The 23355-nt window shown below is 46.1% G+C and overlaps 1 protein-coding gene across 4 annotated transcripts in view; it reads right to left on the reverse strand.

The window, feature by feature from the left end:
• Positions 1-5093, reverse strand: part of EPS15L1 (epidermal growth factor receptor pathway substrate 15 like 1) — a 393851-nt gene extending 388758 nt beyond the window's left edge. For all 4 annotated transcript variants that reach the window (XM_069767732.1, XM_069767729.1, XM_069767731.1 and 1 more), the window contains exon 1: positions 5025-5093. In XM_069767732.1, coding sequence (XP_069623833.1) covers positions 5025-5051 — 27 coding nt within the window. In that variant the 5' untranslated portion in view covers positions 5052-5093. The remainder of the gene's footprint in view (positions 1-5024) is intronic.
• Positions 5094-23355: the final 18262 nt, after the last annotated feature.

Raw genomic sequence — 23355 nt, forward strand, 5'->3', positions numbered from 1 at the left:
TGTTCCTTGGCGGCTGGTGCTGAATGCAGGCTTCATCCATTCACCCCTACTATGCCGGCGAGCAGGGAAGAATGAATTAATGAAAAACCCAACATGGATTTTTAAACCAACCCGGCAAAACTCAGAGGTGCGGGCTGCTATTCTCAGGCTGGTAAGGGGCCATGAATATGGGGCCCCCAGCCAAAAAAAACAGCAGCCCGCAGCTGCCCAGAAAAGGAGCATCTATTAGATGCGCCAATTTTGGAGCATTCTTCCCACTTGCCCTGTAGCGGTGGCAAGTGAGGTAATGGGGAGTTAATGTCACCTTCCTATTGTAAGGTGGCATTAAGCCCAGCTTAGTAATAGAGAGGTGTCAATAAGACACGCACGTAGTACACACACACACACACACACACTGATATCTCTGGTACCGGATTATCAGGACGTGTGAAACCGGCCTTAGGCTGTGTGCACACGTTGCAGATTTGGATCGTTTTTGCTGCGTTTTTTTCTGTGCGGATTTGTGACAAAACCTGAAGCAAAACCTGATGCCAGCAAAGTGAATGAGAAACCAGAAGTGTCATGCACTCGTTGAGTATTTTTGACGTGCAAATTTGATGCAGTAAATCTTTGTGTTTTTGCCTGCGGTTTTCACCCATTGTATGCACTGAAAAAAACGAAGGTAAAAATGCATTAAAAATGCAATGTTTTTGAGGCTGCGTTTTCATGCCAAGAGATGCAAAAACGGTGCAGAATTTTCTGCAATCAAATACTCAACGTTTGCACATAGCCTTATATGGTAGTTTGGCTCTGGCCTAAAGGGTGAACACACCAAATATTTATTTGGTTTGAATTTCACATTTCTTCACTCTTTGCATTTTAATTGTTTAAAAAAACAAAAACAAATAAACAAACTTATTTTTGAAGGCATTCTAACTTTTCAGCCTTTTTCCCCAGCACTGTGTATGTATAGATACATTTTGTTTCAAACAAGTTCAAATTCAGTTGACAACTTAAAATTGTCAACAGAATTTTGTTTCCTCTTATGTCACAAATGAAAAAAGTCAGGAAATGAAAAAAAAAAAAAAAAACATTCTGCAACAGTCTCTGGTACTCTGGAAGCAGCCATCGGCACATACAGTGTTAAGCTACTTTCACACATCAGTTTTTTGCCGTCAGGCACAATACGCCAGATCCGTTTTTTCTCATAGACTTGTATTAGCGACGGATGGCCTTACGTTTCATCCGTTTTTTGCCGGATCCGTCGAAAATTGTTTTCCGGCAGCCGGAGAAAACGAACATAGGAACTTTTTTGTGGCCGTCGAAAAAATGGACGGCGATGGATCCATCACCGTCCGTCGTTTGCCATAATGGAACCCTATGGCGCCGGATCCGTCAAATGATGGAATCCGGCGACGAATTCAGTTTTTTGTTTGTTTTATTAAAGTAAGTATGCATTTTCCATTCTGCGGTCTCTCTCGATCAGCTTGTCGTATCCAGCGAAAAAACTGATCCGTCGCATCAGTTTTTCACAATTTGCGACGGATCTGTTTTTTTTCCAAATTCACCGGATTCAGCCTGACGGCTAAAAACTGATGTGTGAAAGTAGCCTTAGTTGCGGTTACATAAACAATTGCTTCTCACTAAATTAGAATATCATCAATAATATTTCAGTTCTTCAATACAAAAAGTGAAACTCATTATATAGTCATTACAAACCGAGTGATGAGCTGAAGGCTGCTATCAAAGCCACCTGTGTCATGATTCCAATGGCAGGAAATCACAAAAGGACAAGCACCAACGAGCTCTAGGGTGATGGAACCTGAGCTGACCGCGACCCTAAACCTGAACACACAAATAACAATAGCCGGGGAACGTGCCTACGTTGATCCTAGACGTCTCGCACCAGCCGAAGATCTAACTTCCCCTATTAGAAGAAACACAGACCTCTCTTGCCTCCAGAGAAATACCCCACAGAAATAGCAGCCCCCCACATATAATGACGGTGAAATGAGAGGAAGGCACATACACAGTATGAAATCAGATTCAGCAAAATGAGGCCCGCTAAAACTAGATAGCAGAGGATACAAAAGTAAACTGCGCGGTCAGCAAAAAAACCTTCAAAAAACCATCCTGTAATTACTTGAACTCATGTTCCAACTCATGGAACATGAGGAGCAATTACAGCCCGCTAGAGCAACCAGCAGCAAAGAAACAATTATATGCAAGCTGGACAAGACAAAAAATAAATCAAAACGTGGAACAAGAAAATCAAAAACTTAGCTTGTCCTGAAGATTACTGAAGCCAGAAGCTGAGGTAACAAAACACTCTGATAACCTTGATAGCCAGCGGGGAAATGACAAGAAAGCCCGGTTAAATAGGAAACTCCCAAATCCTAATAGAACAGGTGGACACCAGAGACAGCAGAACACAAATCACTCAGTACCATCAGTAACCACCAGAGGGAGCCCAAAAACAGAACTCACAACACACCTGGGCTTCCATAACACCTCAGCAGTGCCACAGGCTGATCGCCTGCATGCCACACCACATTGATGTAGTAATTGATGCCAATGGAGCCCCGACCAAGTATTTAGTGCATTTACAGAACATACTTTTCAGTAGGCCAACATTTTGGATTTTAAAATCATTTTTCAAACTGGTGTTATAAAGTATATAAAAATATAAATAAGGATATAACACCGTTAAACCAAGCGTTAATAAGGTGCATCCGCATATGGCATCCCTGAAGAAGGAATCAGCGATTCCGAAACACGTTGGAATTTGGTCTGGTGTGCGTTCCGTAGCCGGTCATGTGACTTATCACGTGGTAGTGACGTCATGCAAGGTCCTGTAGCTGCTCTGCACCTTGCCGGCTCTTTTCTTGTGATAGAGTTTTCTGTGCCTGTGCACGGCACATTCTGTCTAGCTTTCTGCGGGGAGGTACGCCTGTCACCGGCCGGGACGGCGACCCCCGATATATCGGCACCCGCGATTTTGTTTTTTTATCAGCCACCTTTTGGCATTTGCCAGCATTTGCATATCAGCTTTTAAGGACATCTACGGACATTATCTACAGGACTTTTCACTACCAGGAGACACACGTCTATATACAGCGCACCAGGATTAAGGTATGCCATATGCGGATGCACCTTATTAACGCTTGGTTTAACGGTGTTATATCCTTATTTATATTTTTATATACTGACGTTTTTAGCGCAAATTTTTTTTTATATATTCTTTATAGTGTTTTTCTTTGGATGAATAGGGTGGTTTTCATCATTATATTTGCTGCAAATTAACTCAGTTTTCAGGGCAGCGCCTTCCTGGACATTTGTTTATTTTATGGTGTTATAAAGTATTCTAATTTACTGAGATAATGACTTTTGGGTTTTCATTGGCTGTAAGCCATAATCATCAACATTAACAGAAATAAACACTTGAAATGGATCACTGTTTGTAATGACTATATATAATGAAGAATGATCGTATAAACGATTGTTCTGCCCCAATCATTTTTCATTTATCTGTGTAAAAAGACCATTAAATGAGTGATAAATTGCAGGAATATAATCAAACAGGCTCTTGTTACTGTCCTGAAATCACCAGTGTAAGTTGGTCATTAGTTTGAGGGAGGACAACATAGAAGAAGCTAACTATCATTAAAAACAGTGATAAAGGCTTTTTCTGCAGAGTGCAGAGTAATAACCAGATTATAGATGGTCAAGAAAAACATGGGCAGTTAGATACTGGTGAGACAGTTGTAAGCACCGTTTAATGCAAAGTTAGATTGAAAAGAGATGTCGGTTTAAAGGGAATCTGCACCTCATTTTGGCCCTATAAACTGCGGCCACCGGCATCAGGGGATTATCTACAGCATTCTGTAATGCTGTAGATAAGCCCCATGATGTAACCTGAGAGATAAGAAAAACAAGTTAGATTATACTTGCATGGGGCGGTCTGGTTCGGGTCCGGGTCCTCCCATCTTCATATGATGATGTCATCCTCCTTGCTTCCTGTTGCGGTTCCGGCGCAGGTGTGCTGATTTGCCCTGTTGAGGGTAGCGTAAAGTCCTGCAGTGCGCAGGCGCCGGGAAAGGTCGGAGAGGCAGGAGCCGCGACAGAAGCAAGGAAGAGGACGTCATTGCATGAAGATGGGAGGCGCCGGACCCGGACAGTAATGCCCATCAGTCAGAGGTGCAGTGGGAATGGAATAGGATCAAAAACTGGCTACTTTTTAGCTTGTGACAGGTCCTCTTTAAATATTTCATAGCAGTGACTTTGATCTGTCAAGATGACATTTGTGTTATGGAGCAAGACGTGAACAATCCGCTTCCATCACAGTGCCATTACTGTGCTCAGTCACCATTGTAAGGCATGCCCACAGTGCACTGAGATTATTCATCAGGATCACTGGCCAACCCTTTGTAACAATCAGATCATCACACTTGTCAAGGTTTCCTCAGGATCGGAGAACTGGAGAACCTGACAAACTAGTTATCATCCCAGGGAAACAATGCAGGATGCAGCTGATAACAGGGAACAATAGACATATCTGGACTACTGGGCACTATGTAAATAATAACACAGGCTGTCAGCTACACACAGGATGGCAGTGTCCTCCATGTGATGGGCACAAGACCACTGATGCCAACCCAGACTAGCACACTGGAAGGCAGTAATGGTGGGGTAGCCCCAGCCCACCTAGCTTGCAGGAGCCCTGGCTGGGGATGCCAGTCGTGTCCTATAGGGCAGGGCTAACACGTCCTGTCTATAAGCAATGCTATAGGCAAACAGCACACTGACAATGCAATGCCATCTGAGGCAATGTGGTGGGGCAGCAGAAAGTGGAATAGGAGCTACTTGGGGACAGTCCCCTCCCCAGGCCTCAGCCTCCCGCACACAGAAGCTCACTGCAGGGTGACGGAGTAAGGGAACAGCAGACACCCAATACCCTAACTATGCGGTGGGACCCTTCACCCACACTGTCCACCAACCCGGGGAACAGCCCGACCCCGCACTGTCACTCTGCAGACCGGCCTTACCTGAGTGAGGGAGATGTGCGCCGCCATCTTTGCAGCCACTCACGGGTACGCGCGAAGCGTCAGTCAGAGATCGCGGGCGCGCTCGTGGGGCGGAGTCATGCAAATGAGCGCGGGCCGGGCCTTGCCGAAGAAGAGGCGGGCGGCCGGATGACAGATGCCGGAAAGTTCAGGAAGGGCAGTGGGCGGCAATGGTCGTGCCGGGAACCCCACCGTTAGTACATTACGCCCGTCACTGGGCTCAGCACGGAGCCATGTAGACAATGGCGTATTGCATGTGTTGTGTTCCAGTGCCATAGCTAGGGAAGTAGATATGACTGCAGGGTGGTCCCCGGATCTCCCAGTAGGGTGGGCTCACAGGGTGTGGGAGAAGGAGCAGACCACCTGAGCAGTGAGTCCCAAACTGCAGTCCTGGCGCCCCCACACCTCACAGTTTCAGGGTTTCCTTAGTCTTACACTGTTGATGGAATTATTATTAACCCCTTTACCCCCAAGGGTGGTTTGCACGTTATGGACCGGGCCACTTTTTACAATTCTGACCACTGTCCCTTTATGAGGTTATAACTCTGGAACACTTCAACGGATCCCGGTGATTCTGACATTGTTTTCTCGTGACATATTGTACTTCATGATAGTGGTAACATTTATTTGATATTACCTGCGTTTATTTGTGAAAAAAAATGAAAATTTCGCAATTTTCCAAACTTGAATTTTTATGCAATTAAATCACAGAGATATGTCACACAAAATACTTAATAAGTAACATTTCCCACATGTCTACGTTACATCAGCACAATTTTGGAACCAAAATTTTTTTTGTTACGGAGTTATAAGGGTTAAAAGTTGACCAGCAATTTCTCGTTTTTACACCATTTTTTTTTAGGGACCACGTTACATTTGAAGTCATTTTGAGGGTCTATATCATAGAAAATAACCAAGTGTGACACCATTCTAAAAACTGCACCCCTCAAGATGCTCAAAACCACATTCAAGAAGTTTATTAACCCTTCAGGTTTTTCACAGGAATTTTTGGGATGTTTAAATAAAAATGAACATTCAACTTTTTTTCACACAAAATTTACTTCAGCTCCAATTTGTTTTATTTTACCAAGGGTAACAGGAGAAAATGGACCCCAAAAGTTGTTGTACAATTTGTCCTGAGTACGCTGATACCCCATATGTGGGGGTAAACCACTGTTTGGGCGCATGGCAGAGCTCCGAAGGGAAGGAGCGCCATTTGACTTTTCAATGCAAAATTGACTGGAATTGAGATGGGACGCTGTTGTGAGTTCTGTTTTTGGGCTCCCTCTGGTGGTTACTGATGGTACTGGGTGACTTATCTTTCCTGGGTTTCTGGGTTCCACCTGTTCCATCAGCATATGGGAGTTTCCTATTTAACCTGGCTTTGCTGGCATTTCCTCGCCGGTTATCAATGTATCCAGTGTGTCTTGTTACCTCTGCTCCCTGCTCCTAGAACCTTCTGGTCAAGCTAAGTTTGGATTTTCCTGTTTTGGTGTTTTGCTTAATTTGGTTTTTAGTCCAGCCTGCAGATATGTGATTCTTGCTGCTGGTTGCTCTAGTGGGCTGAAATTGCTCCTCATGTACCATGAGTTGGCACATGAGTTCAAGTAATTTCAGGATGGTGTTTTGAAGGGTTTTTCGCTGACCGCGCAGTTCACTTTTGTATCCTCTGCTATCTAGCTTTAGCGGGCCTCATTTTGCTGAAACTGTTTTCATACTGCGTATGTGCTTTCCTCTCATTTCACCGTCATTATATGTGGGGGGCTGCTATTTCTGTGGGGGATTTCTCTGGAGGCAAGAGAGGTCTGTGTTTCTTCTAATAGGGGAAGTTAGATCTTCGGCTGGAGCGAGACGTCTAGGATCATCGTAGGCACGTTCCCCGGCTACTTTTATTTGTGTGTTAGGTTCAGGGTCGCGGTCAGCTCAGGTTCCATCGCCCTAGAGCTTGTTTGTATCTGTGCTTGTCCTTTAGTGATCCCCTGCCATTGGGATCATGACAGTATAACCGGCCCACAAAGTGTTAATTGTATTGGCTGAAGTAGGAGGATAAGTAGTCTGAGGAAGTGTTTTTTTTTTTTTTTTTTCTCTTTCTCTTTCCCTCAGAGTTTGCTGCCTAGCCTTATTGCAGCCTGGCTACTTCCTCCTCCTCTTAATCTTTGAATGGCTCTGATCCCAGCTGTTTATCATGGACGTCCAGAGTTTGGCTTCCAGCCTGAATAATCTTGCCACTAAGGTTCAAAATATACAGGATTTTGTTGTACATGCTCCTATGTCTGAACCTAGAATTCCTGTCCCAGAGTTTTTTTCTGGAGATAGATCTCGTTTTCTGAATTTTAGGAACAATTGCAAGTTGTTTCTTTCTATGAAATCTCGCTCCTCTGGAGACCCTGCTCAGCAAGTCAAGATAATTATATCTTTCCTGCGGGGTGACCCTCAGGATTGGGCATTTGCATTGGCACCAGGGGACCCTGCGTTGCTTAATTCGGATGCGTTTTTTCTGGCATTGGGTTTGCTCTATGAGGAACCTAACCAAGAGATTCAGGCTGAAAAAGCTTTGTTGGCCCTCTCTCAGGGGCAAGATGAAGCAGAAATTTATTGTCAAAAATTTCGGAAGTGGTCGGTACTTACTCAGTGGAATGAGTGCGCTCTGGCTGCAAAGTTTAGAGATGGCCTTTCTGAGGCCATTAAAGATGTTATGGTGGGGTTCCCTGCGCCTGCTGGTCTGAATGAGTCTATGACTATGGCTGTTCAGATTGATCGGCGTTTACGGGAGCGCAAACCTGTGCATCATTTGGCGGTGTCGTCTGAACCGTCACCTGAGATAATGCAATGTGATAGAATTCAGTCCAGAAGTGAACGGCAAAAGTATAGGCGGAAAAAAGGGTTGTGCTTTTATTGTGGTGATTCAGCTCATGTTATATCAGCATGCTCTAAGCGCACAAAAAAGGTTGATAAGTCTGTTGCCATTAGTACTTTACAGTCTAAGTTCATTCTGTCTGTGACTCTGATTTGTTCATTATCATCCATTTCCGTCGATGCCTATGTGGATTCAGGCGCTGCCCTGAGTCTTATGGATTGGTCATTTGCCAATCGCTGTGGATTTAGTCTGGAGCCTCTGGAAGTCCCTATTCCTTTGAAGGGAATTGACTCTACACCTTTGGCTATGAATAAACCTCAGTACTGGACACAAGTGACCATGCGTATGACTCCCGTTCATCAGGAGGTGATTCGCTTCCTGGTACTGTATAATTTGCATGATGTTCTAGTACTTGGTCTGCCATGGTTACAAACTCATAATCCAGTCCTTGACTGGAAATCAATGTCTGTGTTAAGCTGGGGTTGTCAGGGGGTTCATGATGATGCACCTCCGATTTCTATCGCTTCATCTACTCCTTCTGAGGTTCCTGTATTTTTGTCTGATTATCGGGATGTTTTTGAGGAGCCTAAGCTCAGTTCGCTTCCTCCTCACAGGGATTGCGATTGTGCTATAGATTTAATTCCGGGCAGTACATTTCCTAAAGGTCGTTTGTTCAATCTGTCAGTGCCAGAGCATACTGCTATGCGGGATTATGTTAAGGAGTCCTTGGAAAAGGGACATATCCGTCCATCTTTGTCCCCTTTGGGAGCAGGTTTTTTTTTCGTGGCCAAAAAAGATGGTTCCTTGAGGCCTTGTATAGATTATCGTCTTTTGAATAAGATTACCGTAAAATATCAGTATCCTTTGCCATTGTTGACTGATTTGTTTGCTCGCATTAAGGGGGCTAAATGGTTCACTAAGATTGATCTTCGGGGTGCGTATAATCTTATACGAATAAAGCAAGGTGATGAGTGGAAAACCGCATTTAATACGCCTGAGGGCCATTTTGAGTATTTGGTGATGCCTTTTGGACTTTCTAATGCTCCTTCTGTCTTCCAGTCCTTTATGCACGATATTTTCCGTGAATATCTGGATAAATTTATGATTGTGTATTTGGATGATATTTTGGTTTTTTCTGATGACTGGGAGTCTCATGTTCAGCAGGTCAGGAAGGTGTTTCAGGTCCTGCGGGCCAATTCCTTGTTTGTAAAAGGCTCAAAGTGTCTCTTTGGAGTCCAGAAGATTTCTTTCTTGGGGTATATTTTTTTCCCCTTCTACTATTGAGATGGATCCCGTCAAGGTTCAGGCTATTTGTGACTGGACGCAGCCTACATCTCTTAAGAGTCTACAGAAGTTCTTGGGCTTTGCTAATTTCTATCGTCGTTTTATAACTAATTTTTCTAGTGTTGTTAAGCCTTTGACGGATTTGACTAAGAAGGGTGCTGATGTTGCTAATTGGTCTCCTGCGGCTGTGGAGGCCTTTCAGGAACTTAAGCGCCGGTTTTCTTCTGCTCCTGTGTTGCGTCAGCCAGATGTTTCGCTCCCTTTTCAGGTTGAGGTTGATGCTTCCGAGATTGGAGCAGGGGCGGTTTTGTCACAGAGAAGCTCCGATCGCTCAGTGATTAAGCCATGCGCGTTTTTTTTCTAGAAAGTTTTCGCCGGCTGAGCGGAATTATGATGTTGGTAATCGGGAACTTTTGGCCATGAAGTGGGCATTTGAGGAGTGGCGTCATTGGCTAGAGGGTGCTAGACATCGTGTGGTGGTCTTGACTGATCACAAAAATTTGATTTACCTTGAGTCTGCCAGGCGTCTGAATCCTAGACAGGCTCGTTGGTCACTGTTTTTCCCTCGTTTCAATTTTGTGGTTTCATACCTGCCAGGTTCAAAGAATGTGAAGGCGGATGCTCTTTCTAGGAGTTTTGTGCCTGACTCCCTTGGAAATTCTGAGCCCTCTGGTATCCTTAGGGATGGGGTGATTTTGTCTGCTGTCTCCCCAGACTTGCGACGTGCTTTGCAGGAGTTTCAGGCGGCTAAACCTGATCGTTGTCCGCCTGAGAGACTGTTTGTTCCGGATAATTGGACCAGTAGAGTCATCTCCGAGGTCCATTCTTCTGCGTTGGCAGGTCATCCTGGAATATTTGGTACTAGAGACTTGGTGGCCAGGTCTTTTTGGTGGCCTTCCTTGTCGAGGGATGTGCGTTCTTTTGTGCAGTCTTGTGAGGTTTGTGCTCGGGCTAAGCCTTGCTGTTCTCGGGCCAGTGGATTGTTGTCACCTTTGCCTATCCCGAAGAGGCCTTGGACGCACATTTCCATGGACTTTATTTCGGATCTCCCTGTCTCTCAAAAAATGTCCGTCATCTGGGTTGTGTGTGATCGCTTTTCTAAAATGGTTCATCTGGTACCCTTGCCTAAGTTGCCTTCCTCCTCTGAGTAGGTCCCTCTGTTTTTTCAGAATGTGGTTCGTTTGCATGGGATTCCTGAGAACATCGTTTCTGACAGGGGATCCCAGTTTGTGTCTAGATTTTGGCGGACGTTCTGTGCTAAGATGGGCATTGATTTGTCCTTTTCGTCTGCATTCCATCCTCAGACGAATGGCCAGACTGAACGAACTAATCAGACCTTGGAAACTTATTTAAGGTGTTTTGTTTCTGCTGATCAGGATGACTGGGTTACCTTTTTGCCGCTGGCCGAGTTTGCCCTTAATAATCGGGCTAGTTCTGCTACCTTGGTTTCTCCTTTCTTTTGTAATTTGGGGTTTCATCCTCGTTTTTCCTCTGGTCAGGTGGAACCTTCTGATTGTCCTGGAGTGGACATGGTGGTGGATAGGTTGCATCGGATTTGGAGTCATGTGGTGGACAATTTGAAGTTGTCCCAGGAGAAGGCTCAGCAGTTTGCTAATCGCCGTCGCCGCGTGGGTCCTCGACTTCTTGTTGGTGACTTGGTGTGGTTGTCTTCTCGTTTTGTTCCTATGAAGGTCTCTTCTCCTAAGTTCAAGCCTCGGTTCATCGGTCCCTATAGGATCTTGGAAATTCTTAACCCTGTGTCGTTTCGTTTGGATCTCCCGGCATCGTTTGCTATTCATAATGTGTTTCATCGGTCGTTGTTGCGGAAGTATGAGGTACCTGTTGTTCCTTCTCTTGAGCCTCCTGCTCCAGTGCTGGTGGAGGGAGAATTGGAGTATGTTGTGGAGAAGATCTTGGATTCTCGTGTTTCCAGACGGAAACTCCAGTATTTGGTCAAGTGGAAGGGTTATGGTCAGGAGGATAATTCTTGGGTGGTTGCCTCGGATGTTCATGCTGATGATTTGGTTCGCGCTTTTCATAGGGCTCATCCTGGTCGCCCTGGTGGTTCTCGTGAGGGTTCGGTGACCCCTCCTCAAGGGGGGGGTACTGTTGTGAGTTCTGTTTTTGGGCTCCCTCTGGTGGTTACTGATGGTACTGGGTGACTTGTCTTTCCTGGGTTTCTGGGTTCCACCTGTTCCATCAGCATATGGGAGTTTCCTATTTAACCTGGCTTTGCTGGCATTTCCTCGCCGGTTATCAATGTATCCAGTGTGTCTTGTTACCTCTGCTCCCTGCTCCTAGAACCTTCTGGTCAAGCTAAGTTTGGATTTTCCTGTTTTGGTGTTTTGCTTAATTTGGTTTTTAGTCCAGCCTGCAGATATGTGATTCTTGCTGCTGGTTGCTCTAGTGGGCTGAAATTGCTCCTCATGTACCATGAGTTGGCACATGAGTTCAAGTAATTTCAGGATGGTTTTTTGAAGGGTTTTTCGCTGACCGCGCAGTTCACTTTTGTATCCTCTGCTATCTAGCTTTAGCGGGCCTCATTTTGCTGAAACTGTTTTCATACTGCGTATGTGCTTTCCTCTCATTTCACCGTCATTATATGTGGGGGGCTGCTATTTCTGTGGGGGATTTCTCTGGAGGCAAGAGAGGTCTGTGTTTCTTCTAATAGGGGAAGTTAGATCTTCGGCTGGAGCGAGACGTCTAGGATCATCGTAGGCACGTTCCCCGGCTACTTTTATTTGTGTGTTAGGTTCAGGGTCGCGGTCAGCTCAGGTTCCATCGCCCTAGAGCTTGTTTGTATCTGTGCTTGTCCTTTAGTGATCCCCTGCCATTGGGATCATGACAGGACGCCATGTTGCGTTTGGAGAGCCACTGATGTGCCTAAACATTGAAACCCACCACAAGTGACACCATTTTGGAAAGTAGACCCCCTAAGGAACTTATCTAGAGGTGTGGTGAGCACTTTGACCCACCAAGGGCTTCACAGAAGTTTATAATGCAGAGCCGTAAAAATGAAACAAAAATTTTTTCCCACAAAAATTATTTTTTAACCCCCAGGAGAAATTGGACCCCAAAAGTTGTCCAATTTGTCCTGAGTATGCTGATACCCCATATGTGGGGGGGAACCACCGTTTGGGCGCATGGGAAGGCTCGGAAGGGAAGGAGCGCCATTTGGAATGCAGACTTGGAATGGTCTGCAGGCGTCACATTGCGTTTGCAGAGCACCTAATGTACCTAAACTGCAGAAAACCCCCCACAAGTGACCCCATATTGGAAACTAGACCCCCCAGGGAACTTATCTAGATGTGTTGTGAGAACTTTGAACCCCCAAGTGTTTCACTACAGTTTATAACGCAGAGCGGTGCAAATAAAAAATATTTTTTTTCCACAAAAATTATTTTTTAGCCCCCAGTTTTGTATTTTTTCCAAGGGTAACTGGAGAAATTGGACCCTAAATGTTGTTGTCCAATTTGTCCTGAGTACGCTGATACCCCATATGTTGGGGTAAACCCCTGTTTGGGCACACGGGAGAGCTCGGAAGGGAAGGAGCACTGTTTTACTTTTTCAACGGAGAATTGGCTGGAATTGAGATCGGACGCCATGTCGCGTTTGAGAGCCCCTGATGTGCCGAAACAGTGGAAACCCCCAATTATAACTGAACCCCTAATCCAAACACACCCCTAACCCTAATCCCAATGGTAACCCTAACCACACCTCTAACCCAGACACACCCTTAACCCTAATCCCAACCCTATTCCCAACCGTAAATGTAATCCTAACCCTAACTTTTGCCCCAACCCTAACTGTAGCCCTAGCCCTAACCCTAGCCCTAATGGGAAAATGGAAATAAATACATTTTTTTTTTATTTTTCCCCAACTAAGGGGGTGATGAAGGGGGGTTTGATTCACTTTTATAGCGGGTTTTTTAGCGGATTTTTATGATTGGCAGCCGTCACACACTGAAAGACGCTTTTTATTGCAAAAAATGTTTTTTGCGTTACCAGATTTTGAGAGCTATAATTTTTCCATATTTGAGTCCACAGAGTCATGTGTGGTCTTTTTTTTTGCGAGACGAGTTGACGTTTTTATTGGTCACATTTTCGGGCACGTGACATTTTTTGATCGCTTTTTATTCCGATTTTTGTGAGGCAGAATGACCAAAAACCAGCTATTCATGAATTTCTTTTGGGGGAGGCGTTTATACCGTTCCGCGTTTGGTAAAATGGATAAAGCAGTTTTATTCTTCGGGTCAGTACGATTACAGCGACACCTCATTTATATCATTTTTTTATGTTTTGGCGCTATACGATAAAAACTATTTAATAGAAAAAATAATTATTTTTGCATCACTTTATTCTGAGGACTATAACTTTTTTCATTTTTTCTTTGACGCTGTATGGCGGCTCGTTTTTTGCGGGACAAGATGACGTTTTCAGCGGTACCATGGTTATTTATATCTGTCTTTTTGATCGCGTGTTATTCCACTTTTTGTTTGGCGGTATGATAATAAAGCGTTGTTTTTTGCCTCTTTTTTTTTTTTACGGTGTTTACTGAAGGGGTTAACTAGTGGGACAGTTTTATAGGTCGGGTCGTTATGGACGCGGATATACTAAATATGTGTAATTTTATTGTTTTTTATTATTATTTAGATAAAGAAATTTATTTATAGGAACAATATATATAAAAATATATATTTTTTTACACTATGACATTGGGGGACATCATGTTATAGTGTAAGATCACTGATCTGACACTTTGCTGTGCACTGTGTCAGATCAGCGATCTGACATGCACTCCTGCAGGCTTACCAGCGCTTGCTCTGAGCAGGCAATGGTAAGCCACCTCGCTGCAGGACCCGGATGCAGCCCCGCAGCCATTTTGGATTCGGGCCTGCTGCAGGAAGGAGGTAAGAGACCGTCGCAGCAACGCGATCGCATTGTGTTCCTTCGGGGGTCTCAGGGAAGCACGCAGGGAGCCCCCTCCCTGCACGATGCTTCCCTATACCGCCAGAACACTGCCATCATGTTTGATCGCAGTGTGCCGGGGGGATTAATGTGCCGGGGGCGGTCCGTGACCGCTCCTGGCACATAGTGCCAGATGTCAGCTGCGATAGTCAGCTGACACCCGGCCGCGCTCCCCCCCCCCGTGAGCACGGCTGATCGCATATGACGTACTATTCCGTCGGTGGGTATACGGGCCCACCCCACCTCGACGGGATAGTACGTCTAATGTCATAAAGGGGTTGTCCACTACTTTCAGTTAAACCCCCAATGTATCCCCCCCCCCCCCCGGGCCCCTAATGAATTTTATAAATACCTAATGGTGCCGTTTTCGCCTGTGAGCGGCGCTATGGCGGCGGCTGAGTCCGGGTCACGTGACCACCAGGCTGCAGCCACCGCTAATTTCCGCCGACGTTACATCAATTTCCAGACTCTGGAAATTGACTTGACATCAGCAGCAGGCGTGACCAGCCTCCACAGACAGCGGTCACTCTTCAAGAGTGACTGGGCTGTGGGCTGTGCTGGGGGCGGGCGGAGCTGGGATCTGCTGGTCGGCCGCGCTCATGTGCTGAGATGTGCGGAGAGTGGGGGTCTGCGCGGTGAATCTGCCATCGGTGAATTTGCTGGCGGTGGGGGTTCTGCGCAGTGGGTCCGTGGAAGGTGCTGGAGTGTGCGGGCGGGGGGTCTGCGGGGCTGTGCGGTGGAGTCATTGGTGTGTGTGTGTCTGTGTGCAGGCATTGTCCGATGGGACTACAAGTGACAGTGAGTGACACATTAGCCAATGATGGGACAGTAGTAGTCCCATCATCCGCCTAATGTGTTGAATGTAAAAAAAAAAAAAACACAAACACACATATACAGTGCATGCAGCATACATACGTTACACACATACAGAACATACACCATGCAACATGCACCATACATCATGCGACATGCACCATGCACTGTTGTGAATTCTGCTCTTGGGTTCCCTCCAGTGGTTGTAGGTGGGAATGCAGTTGTCTCTGAGTCACAGACCTGGCCAGGTGTATCGGATGATTACAATTCTGACTGGGATATTTAAGTGGGCAGGATGCTTTAGCCCTTGTCAGTAGTCAATGTTCCTTGAAAAGTGTTGGATCACTTTCTGGCTTCTCCTGCTCGCTGCCTATTTCAGCAAAGATAAGTGTTTGGTTTTTGTATCTGTGGCACACTGCCAGTGTGCTTGTTTCAGTTTTATTCCTGTTCTGATTGTAGGATTCACTGGAGTTGCAGATTTACGCTCCTACATCTTTTAGTAAAGATGTAGGAAGTTTTTGTATATTCTGCTGTGGATGTTTTGAAGGGTTTTTTTATACTGACCGCACAGAACTCTGTCCTATCCTGTCCTATCTAGCTAGAGTGGCCTCCTGTGCTATTCCTGTTTTTCTGCCTGTGTATGTTTTTTCCTCTCCGACTCACTGCCAATATTTGTGGGGGGCTGTCTATCCTTTGGGGATTTTCTCTGAGGCAAGATAGTATTCCTATTTCCATCTTTAGGGGTATTTAGTTCTCCGGCTGTGACGAGGTGTCTAGTTGTGTTAGGTACACTCCACGGCTACTTATAGTTGCAGTGTTAAGTTCAGGATTGCGGTCAGTACAATGGCCACTTTCTCCAGTGAATGTTCTCATGCAGCTCCTAGGTCACTGGATCATAACAATGCACCATGCGACATGCACCATGTGACATGCGACCTGTGCCATGCACCATGCCACATACAGAACATACATACAGTACATACATACAACATACATATAGACATATAGTACATATAACAGAGTACATAATCACCATCACTTGTCACTTTGTTCCCCGAAGCCAGTGTCACCTTTAAAAAAATATTAAAATAACAAACACTATGCTCCCTGATCTGCAGAAATCCAATTAAAACGAGTGTCCCTCGACTATCTCCTGTGGAGAGCATCGGCTGATGTGACCGCTCTCCAGGGGCTCCAGGTATACAATGATGGAAGGTATCCTTCCACAGTGTATTCCCCAAAATGTATTCCTACGCCCCTGTGAGAAAATAGTCCCTAGTCTCACTTCTGGCACTGCTGTGTGAGAAAGTTCCCGCGCAGCTTTTGCCATAAAGTGAGATCCTGAACCCTGAACTGAGCTAACCTCAGTGATACACAGCAGCACGGTGGCGCAGTGGATAGCACAGCAGCCTTGCAGCGCTGGAGTCCTGGGTTCAAGCCCCACTAAGGACAACATCTGCAAAGAGTTTGTATGTTCTCTCCGTGTTTGCGTGGGTTTCCTCCGGGTACTCCGGTTTCCTCCCACATTCCAAAGACATACTGATAGGGAATTTAGATTGTGAGCCCCAACGGGGACAGCGATGATAATGTGTGCAAACTGTAAAGCGCTGCGGAATATGTTAGCGCTATATAAAAGATTATTATTATTATTTATTATTACACAGCAGGAGCCATTGTCCCCTGTCAGTGTGTCACTGAGGGTCCTATAGAGCAGTGACATCACCCGATGTCACTGTTCTATAGGGGAGATCGTCGTGAGACACTCGTTATTAATTGGACTACGGCGGACAGGGAGTATACAGTTTATTATTTTTAATTTTTTGCAGGTGATCGAGTATGGTTAAGTTAAGAATATTAAAATACTTTTTTCTGGCTGTGTCTTTTTTTTTATTTTTGTTAGCTCTTTCACTACTATAGGATTAATAATGGATATGTGTCTTATTGATGCCTCTCCATTATTAACCCGGCTTAAAGTCACCTTACATTAGCAAGGTGACATTAACCCTTATTACCCCATATCCTACCGCCACTCGGGAGTGGGAAGAGATGGGCTAAGTGCCGGAATTGGTGCATCTTACAGATGTGCCATTTCTGGGGCGGATGGGGGCTGGTATTTGTAGCTGGGGGGGGGGCAATATCCATGGCCCCTCTCTAGGCTATGAATATCAGCACGCAGCTATCTGCGTAGCCTTTCTGGCTATAAAATATAGGGGGGGGGGGCCCACATCATTTTGTTTGGGGGGGGGGGGGTCCCCCTATTTTAATAGCCAGTAAAGGCTACGCAGACAGCTGTGGGCTGATATTCACAGCCTGGGAGGGGCCATGGGTATTAACCCCATCCCAGGCTACAAATATTGGCCTCGGCCATCGGCTTTCTCCCTCTAGCGCAGAAAATTGCGCGGGAGCCCACGCCATTTTTTTTTTTGAAAACTGAAACATTGTTCATTAACCCCTTTCTGCCAGCTGACGGAATAGTATGTCAGCCGGCAGTATCCCCCACTTTGAGGTGGGCTTCGGCGGTGAGCCCACTTCAAAGCCGCAACATGCCAGCTGTTTTCAATACAACAACAAAATTTACATGATCGCTAAACGGCGTAGCGAGAAAAAAAGTCAAAAACCCAAATTATGTTTTTTTGGTCGCCACGACATTGCATTAAAATGCAATAACGGGCGATCAAAAGAACGTATCTGCACAAAAGTGGTATCATTAAAAACGTCAGCTCGGCACGCAAAATATTAGCCCCCATGCGACCCGATATCTCAGAAAATATAGACGCTACGGGTATTGGAAAATGGCGCAATTATTTTGTTTCTTTTTAGCCAAGTTTGGATTTTTTTTTCACCACTTAGATAAAAAATAACCTAGATGTGTTTGGTGTCTATGAACTCGTAATCACCTGGAGAATCATAATGGCAGGTCAGTTTTAGGCTGTGTGCACACGCTGCAGATTTGGGTGCAGAATTTTCTGCACAAAAATCTGCATCTCCTTGCAGAAAATGCAGCTGCATTTTTGATGCGTTTTTTTTCACGGTTTTTGCGCGGTCTTGATGCAGGTTTTTTGTGCGGTTTTGATGCGGTTTTTGGTGCATATTTTTCGCGATTTTGATTCAAGTTTTTGGTGAAGTTTTGATGCAGTTTTTGGTGCAGTTTTCATGCGTTTTTGGTGCAGCTTTGATGCAGTTTTTGGTGTGGTTTTGATGCAGTTTTTTGTGCAGTTTTGGGTGCGGTTTTCATGCAGTTTTTGGTGTGTTTTTGGTGCAGTTTTGATGCGTTTTTTATGCAGTTTGTGGTGCGGTTTTGGTGCAGTTTTTGGTGCAGTTGTCATGTGTTTTTGATGAAGTATTTTTTGCGGTATTGATGCAGTTTTTGGTGCAGTTTTGATGCAGTTTTTGGTCCGGTTTTGATGCAGTATTTGGTGCAGTTTTGATGCAGTTTTTGGTCCGGTTTTCATGCAGTTTTTGGTGAGGTTTTGCAGTTTTCATGCGTTTTTGATGCATTTTTAGGTGGTTTTTGCTGCGGTTTTCGTGCGTTTTTGATGCAGTTTTTTGGTGCAGTTTTTGGTGCGGTTTTGATGCAGGTTTTTTGTGCGGTTTTGATGCAGTTCTTGGTGCGGTTTTTGGTGCATATTTTTCGCGATTTTGATTCAAGTTTTTGGTGCAGTTTTCATGCGTTTTTGGTGCAGCTTTGATGAAGTTTTTGGTGTGGTTTTGATGCAGTTTTTTGTGCAGTTTTGGGTGTGGTTTTCATGCAGTTTTTGGTGCGGTTTTGATGCAGTTTTTGGTGTTTTTGGTGCAGTTTTGATGCGTTTTTTATGCAGTTTGTGGTGCGGTTTTGGTGCAGTTGTCATGTGTTTTTGATGAAGTATTTTTTGCGGTATTGATGCAGTATTTGGTGCAGTTTTGATGCAGTTTTTGTTCCGGTTTTCATGCAGTTTTGGTGAGGTTTTGCAGTTTTCATGCGTTTTTGATGCATTTTTAGGTGGTTTTTGCTGCGGTTTTCGTGCGTTTTTGATGCAGTTTTTTGGTGCAGTTTTTGGTGCGGTTTTGATGCAGTATTTGGTGCGGTTTTGGCGAGGTTTTGATGCAGTTTTTGGTGCATTTTTTGCATGGTTTTGATGCATTTTTTTTGTTTTTGGTGCGGTTTTTATGCGCTTTTGTATGCGTTTTGGAAAGCTAAATATATTATTGAACAAAAAAAAAAAAGATTTGTGATGTCATTATTGGCCAACCTCCTCTTTTACATTTGTCCAACCCACACTCAATTACACAAACAGATAGATGATAGATGAAATGGATAGACAAATCTACATATAGATAGATCTATAGATGCATACATCTATCTATTCATATATCTATCTATAGATATATCTGGAAAGTGCGCAGGCGAAAGTTTAGAGAGGCCTGGTGCCTGCGCACTGCAGTACTTTGCTCTGCCCTCAACAGGGCAGACAAAGAATGCCTGCACCAGAGCCACAGCGTGAAGACAAGAAGAGGGCGTCATCCTATGAACATGAAAGGCCCCGGACCACGACGCCCATCGGACCGAACCGCAGCAGCACCGCCCCTGGGTGAGTATAATCTAACCTCTTTTTCTCATCTTTCAGGATACATCGGGGGCTTATCCACAGCATTCCAAAATGCTGTAGATAAGCCCCTGATGCCGGTGGGCTTAGCTCAACTTCCATTTTGGGGGTGACAGGTTCCCTTTAATGACCCCAGCTTTATTCGGTTTTAGTTTTGGCTCCCCTTCTTCCCAGAGCCATAACTTTTTTTATTTTTACGTCAATATGGCCATGTGAGGGCTTATTTTTTGTGAGACGAGTTGTAGTTTTGAATGACATCATTGGTTTTAGCATGTCGTGTACGAGAAAACGAGAAAAAAATTCCAAGTGTGGTGAAATTGCAAAAAAAGTGCAGTCCCACATTTGTTTTTTTGTTTGGCTTTTTTGCTAGGTTCACTAAATGCTAAAACTGACCAATCCTTATGATTCTCCAGGTCATTATGAGTTCATAGACACCTAACATGTCTAGGTTATTTCTTATCTAAGTGGTAAAAAAACGTTTCCAAACATTGCCATAAAAAAAAAAAATTGTGCAATTTTCCGATACCCTTAACATCTGTTTTTTGGGATCTTGGGTCGGGTGAGGGCTTATTTTTTGCGTGCCGAGCTGACGTTTTTAATGATACCATTTTGGTGCAAATACGTTCTTTTGCTCTCCCATTATTGCATTTTAATGCAATGTTGCAGCGACTAAAAAAAAGTAATTCTGGTGTTTTGAATTTTTTTCTCGCTACGCCGTTTAGCAATCAGGTTAATCCTTTTTTTCATTGATAGATCGGGCGATTCTGAACTCGGCGATACCAATTGTTTCTATATTTGTTTTTTTTTTTAATGGGGTGAAAGGGGGGTGATTTAAACTTTTTTTTCATATTTTTTATTTTTTTACTTTTGCCATCCTTCAATAGCCTTCATGGGAGGCTAGAAGCTGGCATAGCCTGATCGGCTCTACTACATAGGAGCGATGCTCAGATAGCTCCTATGTAGTAGAATTGCTGCATTGCTATGAGCGCCGACCACAGGGTGGTGCTCACAGCAATCAGGCATCAACAACCATAGAGGTCTTCAGTAGACCTCTTGTTGTTATACCAATGCACCGATGACCCCAGATCCCGTGACGGGGGTCAGCGATGCGCGCATTTCTGGCCCGATGGCCGGAAGCGCTAGTTAAATGCTGCCGTCAGAGTTTGACAGCGGCATTTAACTAGTTAATAGTGACGGGTGGATCGCGATTCCACCCGCCGCTATTGCGGGCACATGTCAGCTGTACAAGACAGCTGACATGTCCCGGCTTTGATGCGGGCTCACTGCCAGAGTCCATATCAAATCGGGGGTTCTGTCTTCAGACATACTATTCCGTCCGAGGACAGAAAAGGGTTAAAGCCCCAGCGTATTTGTCTATGGCTATAGCCCTTGTCTCTGAACCTGTTATAGAGGTCCTTGGCTTGTACCTTAACAATTTCATCGGTAGAACAAATATGTCTAAGGCGTAGATTTTGGCCTATTGGAATGCTGTTGATTGTAGATTTCAAAAGAGAAGAGCTCGCATGGAGAAGAGAGATCATGGCTGTGAGCTTCCGGTAGATGTCCGTTACAATAAAGCACAATTGCAATTTCCCAAAGCCTTCCCGGCTTGTCTTCATGACACAGTGTTTCCTCTAATGCCTTTGTCTTAGACTACTTTCACACTGGCGTTTTTTGCCAGACGTCGCAATGCGTCGTTTATGGCAAAAAACGCATCCTGCAAAGTTGTTTGCAGGATGCGTTTTTGCCCCATAGATTAACATTAGCAACGCATTGCGACGCTTTGCCACACGTCGCAACCGTCGTGCGACGGTTGCGCCGTGTTGTGGCGGACCGCCGGGAGCAAAAAACGTTACATGTTTTTTGCTCCTGACGGACCAGTTTTTCCGACCACGCATGCGCGGCCGGAACTCCGCCCCCACCTCCCTGTACCTCACAATGGGGCAGCGGATGCGCCGGAGAAATGCATCCGCTGCCTCCGTTGTGCAGTGCGTTAAACGCTAGCATCGGAATCTCTGCCCGACGCATTGCGATGGGGAGATTCCGACGCTAGTGTGAAAGTAGCCTTACTGCAGCTTAGAGACCTTTTCTGCTGGCCACTATCGTGCCTGGTTTTAGCTAGCCACCTTGTGTTAGGTCACAACAGTGTTCAATTTGTGTTTTTATTATGTGGACTCCATTTTCTTGTACTTACCTGTTACTTTTTCCAGATGTTTTTCCTGCAGTTTCATATGGCTGAACTATCTATAATATAACGCTGGGAGCGTCACTCTGTCCGAAGCCTCGATAGACTGCGCAAGCGCAAGCGCCGGCGCAGTCTGGGCCTCACAGAGCGACGCTCCCGGGAGATCGCGGTGTGCGTTCACACTGAACGCACACCGCGATCTCCCCCGCAGAAGCAGGGACCGCCAGGAAGGTGAGTATCGGACATATTCACCTGTCCCCGTTCCATCGCTGAGCGGCGCCATCTTCCCGGTCTCCTCGGCCTGTGGCCTTCAGTTCAGAGGGCGCGATGACGCGCATGCGCGCCGGCGCCGCCCTCTGACTGAAAAGTCACAGGCCGAGGAGACCGGGAAGATGGCGCCGCTCAGCGATGGAACGGGGACAGGTGAATATAGTAAGTGCTGGGGGGCCTGAGCTGGCGGCGATACCGGCACCTGACCCCCACAGCGCGCCGGTGTCCCCGCCTGCTCAGGCCCCCCAGCACTCGGCGCCGAGCGGGTCAGAGGCAGTATGGGGACGCAGGATGGAGCAGCAGGATGGGGACGCAGGATGGGGACACGGGATGGAGCAGCAGGATGGGGACACGGGATGGAGCAGCAGGATGGGGACGCAGGATGGGGACACGGGATGGAGCAGCAGGATGGGGACACGGGATGGAGCAGCAGGATGGGGACGCAGGATGGAGCAGCACATAAGGATGGGGACACGGGATGGAGCAGCACATAAGGATGGGGACGCGGGATGCAGCAGCACATGAAAGGATGGGGACGCGGGATGGAGCAGCACATAAGGATGGGGACGCGGGATGGAGCAGCACATAAGGATGGGGACGCGGGATGGAGCAGCACATAAGGATGGGGACGCGGGATGGAGCAGCACATAAGGATGGGGACGCGGGATGGAGCAGCACATAAGGATGGGGACGCGGGATGGAGCAGCACATAAGGATGGGGACGCGGGATGGAGCAGCACATAAGGATGGGGACGCGGGATGGAGCAGCACATAAGGATGGGGACGCGGGATGGAGCAGCACATAAGGATGGGGACGCAGGATGGAGCAGCACATAAGGATGGGGACGCAGGATGGAGCAGCACATAAGGATGGGGACGCAGGATGGAGCAGCACATAAGGATGGGGACGCAGGATGGAGCAGCACATAAGGATGGGGACGCAGGATGGGAGCAGCGCATGACAGGATGGGGACGCAGGATGGGAGCAGCGCATGACAGGATGGGGACGCAGGATGGAGCAGCGCATGACAGGATGGGGACGCAGGATGGAGCAGCGCATGACAGGATGGGGACGCAGGATGGGAGCAGCGCATGACAGGATGGGGACGCAGGATGGAGCAGCGCATGACAGGATGGGGACGCAGGATGGGAGCAGCGCATGACAGGATGGGGACGCAGGATGGGTGCAGCACATGACAGGAAGGGGAACGCAGGATGGAGCAGCACATACCAGGATGGAGACAATATACCAATATAAATGCTCGCCACCCGGGCGTAGAACGGGTTCAATAGCTAGTCTATTATGTTGCACTATGCACTTTAGTTGGTCAGTCTCCATGCTCCCCGCATTTTT

Source organism: Ranitomeya imitator, chromosome 1 (genome assembly GCF_032444005.1).
Source record: "Ranitomeya imitator isolate aRanImi1 chromosome 1, aRanImi1.pri, whole genome shotgun sequence".
Taxonomy (NCBI): Eukaryota; Metazoa; Chordata; class Amphibia; order Anura; family Dendrobatidae; genus Ranitomeya; species Ranitomeya imitator.